General features: G+C 37.2%; 1 protein-coding gene across 1 annotated transcript in view; it reads right to left on the bottom strand.

Annotated features, from left to right (window-relative positions):
- gcgrb (glucagon receptor b) overlaps positions 1-7,819 on the bottom strand; it is a 77,451-nt gene extending 69,632 nt beyond the window's left edge. The window contains exons 1-2 of the mRNA XM_073841913.1: positions 7,648-7,819; positions 4,079-4,647 (exon numbers count right to left, since the gene is read on the bottom strand). Of these exons, the coding sequence (XP_073698014.1) occupies positions 4,079-4,647; positions 7,648-7,819 (741 nt within the window). The remainder of the gene's footprint in view (positions 1-4,078; positions 4,648-7,647) is intronic.

Raw genomic sequence — 7,819 nt, 5'->3', positions numbered from 1 at the left:
GTAGAATTTAATAAAACAAAACACAAACAAGCACAAACAAGGCCAACACGGAACACACGACTTGAATACAAACTAAATAAACAGAACTGAAAACAAGGTCCAGGCAACAAGGTCCAGGAACACTGAAGACAGGAAACAGAGACAAGAAACAATGCAGACTCACCAGAGTGGTGGGAGAATGGAGATTATAAAGGCTGTGGTAATAGTGAACAGCTGTGGGAGAAACAGGTGACATAATCAAGACAGGTGTATACAATCAGGGAAGTGCAGTGCAAGGGAAGGGAAACAGCACTCTCAGGTGGCTGAGGGAAACCCCACAGCACAGATTATGACAAAATCAGTCGAACTGAGAAACCACAAGGAGCTTTTATCATGTTTGAAAATTTGTTGTTCATAAGCGGGGGAAAGCAAGAAACTGATTAAAAAGCGCAGGAAAAAAGTGGCTTTGGTCTTTGGTCAGGAAGCTTGTGTGTGCAAATGAAGAAATATATAAATAGATACAGGGTGAGACACTGAGAATTCCCTTAGCATTGAGAGCATTTTCACTGTCTCATCCTGTATCTATTTATATATTTCTTTGTATCTTTATCTTAATATTAATATTTATTGTATTAACCATTCGCACACACTAGAATTATCCAACTCGACTCCTGACCACAGATGCAGATTTACAAGCCAATTTTCCCTTCACATTTCAGTCATTTTCTTACCTTTTCCTCCTTATGATGAGCAAATTTTCATGAATAATACAAAATAAAATTTCTCAGTTTGACTGATTTCTGTAAAGATCTCAAAACATTGGCATTTTGTGTTTCTGCTAGTGATTCCTATAGACAAAAAAAAAAAAAAAACACTTCAAACCCTCCAGCTGCATTTTGAGCATCATCAGAATCATGTGACTGCAAACAACTTATTGAGAGAATATCTAACAAGTTGTTTATAAGAAAATGAATATGTCCACATATGTTCTGGGTAAGACAGAACAGGTTGAGCTGCATTACCAACATACACAGAACAGTTTTATGTTCTGACGGGCATCTTAAAAAAATCATACTTAAAAAATAAACAACAGGTAGGATTATTTTATAATTATTTTTTCTTAATAATCTCATTATCTTTAACTCTTGAAGACTTGGGATCTGACTTGAGACTTGGTTGTGACTTGAAAGGAATGACTTGCTTTCACCTTTGCTGCATAGTAATGGGCTGTTTTTATGTTTTATGTCTTTATGTGCTATTAAAGCAATCTTGAACTTGAACTCAAATCAATATATCACTGCTCATATATCATACAGTCATTTCTGCAAACTTGTCGAACACAGGAAAGGGATGACAATTAAACCAATTGTGAATTCTAGTAGCGTTTAATGAAATCCACTTTGCAGATTTATACAAAAACCAAAATGAAGAAAGTGTTTACAGAAGCTGATCATATCATCTGTGCAACATTTGACTAGCACCAGTATAACAATCTGAGTTTGGTTAAACATAAACTAAATGAAAAACATAATTTAAGCAAGAAGCATATCTGTGTTAAATGAAACATCCACCCAAAGCAGAGAGAGCAGAACACATTTATTTCTTACTGATCAAGAATGCTTTCAGACTATTCTAACTATTGTCCTTTGGAAATGATGATGTCTGCTGTAGATTGCAGTTCTGTTGTCGTTGTGTTGATGATGTTCTTTACTGGATCTGAAACTCATTCTGAGTCCTGTTGTGCCGTTGAGGTGTCTCCACAAATCCATTTACTCTGGACAGATGAAGCGATTGGAACACAAACACACTATTGAAATTAATTTGACGTACAATTGACAGTAATATAAAATAAAGGCAAAAATATCTCGTTTATGACACCTTATGTATTATCTCAAACTTTAATTATTGTTGAGATTGCCAATCGGGTGAAAAACAAAATACAAGAGCTCCTAAAAACAAGTGATGTTTATATATTTCTACTGAGACAAAATTACACACCTTTTTTTAAATTAGTTTCTCCTTTTCTCCATTCAGATAGACAGTAACAAAGGTTAATAAAGCAGGTTTAAATAGATTGTTACTGGACTATTAACATAAGTTTCTTACCTGAGTGACACTCTGTAAACACTCACAGAATAACACAACTCGGATTGCAGGAACCATCACCGATTTTAGCAGAGGCATTACCACAGTTTCTGGAAGTGCAGTCACGGCAGTATGAAGTGTCACAATCACAATTACCACAGTTATTATCGCAGATATTGACGTTGTAAGTGACATCTTCTTTATTTTGATCTGCATTCTGAGTTACAGTAAAATTACTAGGAGCATTGGTAATTGGATAAGGATATTGTAGATAAGCCATGGCTTGACTAGCTAGCTGATGTGTTTTAACCGTGGTAAGCGTATTTGGAAACATTCTTAGATCTTCACCAGTATTTATCTTGTGTGACCATATTTTGATTTGCATATGTACAGCCCTACAGGAGCGCACTGACAATTTGCAGCCAATCAACTGCTCTCAGACAAGCTAAAATCAGCATAATCTGCACCTGCCAAAACAATGATTGTGAAACATGAATACATGTCAAGTCACAAGCAAATCTCAAGTCAAATCACAAGTCCTCAAAGAGTTAAAGTCAATGAGATAAATAAGCGACTAATTAAATGATGATTGAGCATTAGTGATGCACATACATGCTGTTATCAATCAACACCATTGAATAAAAGAGAAACACAAGAACTACAACTGTCTTCTGCCACAGCATAGGAAGAAATCAACTCCAGAAACCACACACGCAATACTACCATAATTGTGGTCAATGTTTGCTTTCAGTGGTCCCTTCCACTATTTCAATTAAACTTTTTTTTCTGAGCAGATGTAGAATTTTTACAGGTCTTATTATGCAAAATCTTCACATAAAGTCAAAATTAAAAGTTATTTCAACTGTATGCAGAACAGTGTGCAATATTACAGAGAAAAATCTATTAATGTGTGCCAAGGGTCAAGAGCTTAACTAAAACAAACACTGATCTCCATGATGGTGGCATCATTCATTCACTTAATTACCACATTAACTTGAACTCTTTGAGGACTTGGGATCTGACTTGCTTGTGGTTTGAAAGGAATTGGTCCCATGTCTGCAATACGTAAGAAAATACAAATTTTCTCAGAAGTTCTTGGTAAGACAGAACGGGTTGAACTGCATACCAATACACCACTTCAGAACATTTTTGACAGGGCATGTGCTAGTGCAGTGGTTCCAAAATGTATTAAATAACTTAATGTGGAAAATTAAGAAGAAGAAGAAGAAGACGAAGAAGGAAGAAAAAATATAGCTGCAAGCAGCAATTACGGGGCCAAGCACTCCAAAGGGAAAATTAGGACCTAAGTATGACATGGAACACCAGATCAAATGCAACAATGAGTAAAAGGAAGCCATTTAAGTATGATTTCAGTCAAAATGACAGAAAAATTATGTAGAATGCCTACTGATATGATTTAAAGGCTTATTAGATTTGACCAGAATCATTTTGGCATCAAACCTAAAATTTGTAGCGGTGCTGTATGAAAAGTTCCATCTATCAACATGAAATCCATAACTTTCTGTCAGAAACTTTGACAGTCTGTAGATGATCTGATTTGATTTGGGTGAAAATCAGATGAACAGATGAGTTTGAAAAAGTAGGTTTTCAACATAAATCAAAATGGCGGACTTTGGCCAACTGTGGCATAATTGGTATCTATGTTGTCGACATGACCGAAGGAATATTTTGAGACCAGTTTCAAAATAATAGTCTACTGCAATCTACAGTTAGTAGCATTTTTGGAAATTTTATAATTAATGGTTAATGAACTTGGTTTGAAATGGTTTATTACAGCCCAGAGACACTCGTCACATCCCCCAAAGCGTCGTTCTGGCCCTGGGAACGAAGGGAGACAGTAGGGGTGAAATAAGGGCTGGGTGGGGAATGACCCCTGACAGACCTGCATAAGCTGTCCATATCCGCGAGAGCCCATCTGAGTTGGCATTGGCGGCAAGGCCCGATTTCGTACTTCAAAGTGGAAGTCCTGGAGCGCAAGGAACCAGCGGGTCACCCTGGCGTTGGTATCCTTAGCCCGAGCTATCCACTGCAGGGGGGCATGGTCGGTCACCGGGGTGAACTTACGGCCGAGGAGGTAGTAACGCAGCTCCAGGACTGCCCACTTGATGGCCAGGGCCTCCTTCTCGACGGCGGCGTAGTTCTTCTCAGCCGAGGACAGCTTCCTGCTGATATAAATGATGGGATGCTCCTCACCTTCCTGGACTTGTGACAGGACGGCTCCCAGTCCAGTGTCGGAAGCATCCGTCTGCAGCAGGAAGGGGCAGTTGAAGTCGGGGGCGCGGAGCACAGGTGAAGAGGTAAGTGCCGCCTTGAGCTGGGTGAATGCCTCCTCGGCGACTGTCGTCCAACGTATCTTCTCAGGCTGCCCCTTCCTGGTCAGGTCTGCCAGGGGGGCGGCTAAGGAGGAGAAGTTGGGGAAAAAACAGCGATAGTACCCCGCCAACCCCAAAAAGGCTCGTACCTGGGACTTTGGAGATGTAAGTATGGCCTCCACCTTCTTTTCCTGGGGCCGGATGAGGCCACGGCCGACTTGGAAGCCCAGGTACTTCGCCTCAGACAGCGCTAGGTGGCATTTGAGAGCACCCTCCGCAGACGTTCCAGGTGTTCATCCCATGCCTCGGAATGGATTACGACGTCGTCCAAGTAGGCGGCCGCGTATCAACACTTAATGTGTTAAAATGACACACTTGAGTGTTTAATTAACTGATGCAATGTTTGTGTGTTAAGGTGGCTTATACATCAGTTGTGTTAAATTCAGGGCCGGCCCAAGCCTTCAGTGGGCCCTAAGCAGAATTTTATTTGGGGGCCCCTCTGTGCCACCAATATAACTAATTATTGTCAATCCTTTATTATTCGCACACTATAAATCTAACACACCCAATATAAATTTTATTCTTTTGTAGCTGTGTTGCTTACATAATCCCAATGTTTTTACCATTGATATGATCTTTAATTGTAACAGCAAACCCACAGGAGTAGACAGGTGTTAATTTGCACTTTAACATTCAAAGTCTTGCAGTACCAGTTGGCATACTTAATGTGGTGTACTGAAAAGTAGCAAAATAAACTAGACAATGCTCTTACTGCAAACACTTTAACCACTTTAATTAATTTTTTTGTAATATGTAAAAAGTGCAATACAATCAACTACAAATAAAATAAATAACAAAATATAAGGCTAACGTTAACCACTTTAATTTCTTTTGGTCAGAAAATTTTGCAACATGTAAAAAGTGCAATACAATCAACTACAAAATAAAATAATTAAAATAATAAAATATAAAGCTAAATACCAAAGAACTACAAATTAGTCAAATACAAACAGGATATTTTTATATGAAAAGACAAACTAACTCAACTTTACATTCCACCTCAATATTCCACTTTCCTTAGAATTTGTGTTTCCTTGCTTTTCTGGAGGCAAAGTCGTTTATGATATCATGATATCATTATGACAGCTTATACTTTTATTACAAAAATATAATCTAGGAAAGTTATTTTAACACAGAATGCAAAAACTTGAATCTTAATCCAGCTAAGTAATATGTTGTATTATAATATATTAATATTGCAAAGCTTAAATTTGCGGTTGTTAAAACATTAACTTTCTTGTTTGCTTAATTAACTAGCCAGCTAACGTTAGCTTGCAATTTAGCCTCGTTTAGTTTATACTCATTTTTTAAACTTACATTTATCTTGCTGTTTTTTTCTCTTCCTCTGATTTCTTCCGTTTTCTTTTCTCTGCACCAGAAAGATTTGTACTTTTTTGTGACATTATTAGTTGTTTTGCTGCAGTGACGCTACTTCTTCAATGAATTGAAGTTACCGCAGTCAGGCATCCTATGGCTGTCATACTCCAACTGTGCATGCATCCTGCAGCAGCCAGTTAAAATAATATTGCATTGTTTTTTTAATTGAATAATGGATTTCATCACCAATATGATACCCATTGAAATATTATACATATATAAATAAAAAATTAAAATTAAAAAACGATGTAATTTGATGTACTCTTGGGGGCCCCCTGGTGGCCACGGGGCCCTAAGCAGCCGCTTAGTTCGCTTATGCCTTGGGCCGGCTCTGGTTAAATTTAACACAACATGTGTTGTCCCCGAGCACACTCAATACATGTGTTACAATTCTACACATCATGTGTCATTTTTAACACATTTCTTTTTGCAGTGTAGAACAGAACAGGTTGAACTGCACCAACATCACTTCAGAACAGTTTTATGTTCTGACAAGGCATCTTCAAATAAATGTTTGATACTTAAAAAAATAGCAGGTAAAATTATTTCATAATAATTATTTTATCTTCATTAACTTTAACTCTTTGAAGACTTTGGATCTGACTTGAGACTTGGTTGTGACTTGAAAGGAATGACTTGCTTTCACTTTTGCTGCATAGTAATGGGCTGTGTTTATGTTTTATGTCTTTATGTGGTATTAAATCAATCTTGAACTCAAATCAATATATCACTGCTCATATATCATTCTGTTATTTCTGCAAACTTGTCGAACACAGGAAAGTGATGACAATTAAACCAACTGTGAATTCTAGTAGTGTTTAATGAAATCCACTTTGCAGATCTATACAAACACCAAAAGGAAGAAAGTGTTTACAGAAGCTGATAATATTATCTGTGCAACATTTGACAAGCACCAGTACAATCTGTAAGTGTTTCTTAATGCCACTGTTGCCCTGGACTTTTGACATTTATACTAATAATCAACTACAAAATTTTACTCATCAGTTTACCAGACATGACTTTTCTTACATCAGAGTTCTGAGTTTGGTAACCCCTGTCTTTAACATAAACTAAATGAAAAACATAATTTAAGAAAAAAGCATATCTGTGTTAAATGAAACATCCACCCAAAGCAGAGAGAGCAGAACACATTTATTTCTTACTACTGATCAAGAATGCTTTTAGACTATTCTAACTATTGTCCTTTGGAAATGATGATGTCTGCTGTAGATTGCAGTTCTGTTGTCGTTGTGTTGATGATGTTCTTTACTGGATCTGAAACTCATTCTGAGTCCCGTTGAGGTGTCTCCACAAATCCATTTACTCTGGACAGATTAAGCAATTGGGACACACACACACACACACACACACACACACACACACACACACACACACACACACACACAATTGAAATTAATTTAACATACAATTGACATTAACATAACGTAAAGGCAAAAATATCTCACTTATGACATCTTATGTATTATCTCAAACTTTAATTTTTGTTAAGATTGCCAATCGGATGAAAAACCAAATACAAGAACTCCTAAAAACAAGTGAGATCTGAGGATGTTTATAAATACCAAGACAAAATTTCACACTTTTTATAAAAAATATTTTCTCCCTTTTTTCCAATCAAATAGACAGTAACAAAGGTTAAAATAGCAAGATTAAATAGACTGATACTAGATCGTTAATAAAATTTTCTTACCTGAGCAACGTTCTGTAAACACTCACAGAATAAAACAAATGTCACATAATGTAAAACAATCAGGAGTGCCGGAATCATCACCAGTGATACCAGTGCAAGTACCACAGTAACCAGCATCGCAGACACAGTAGGGTTTAGGATTAGATTTACAGCCGTTATCACCACAGCATTTGAAGTTGTGAGTGACAGTGCGGATATTTTGTGCTGCATTCTGAGTTACAGTAATATTAATAGGAGCATTGGTAATTGGACAAGGACATTCTAGATCAGCCAT

Source organism: Garra rufa, chromosome 6 (genome assembly GCF_049309525.1).
Source record: "Garra rufa chromosome 6, GarRuf1.0, whole genome shotgun sequence".
NCBI classification, from domain to species: domain Eukaryota; kingdom Metazoa; phylum Chordata; class Actinopteri; order Cypriniformes; family Cyprinidae; genus Garra; species Garra rufa.
This window is presented reverse-complemented; position numbering and strand designations above follow the sequence as displayed.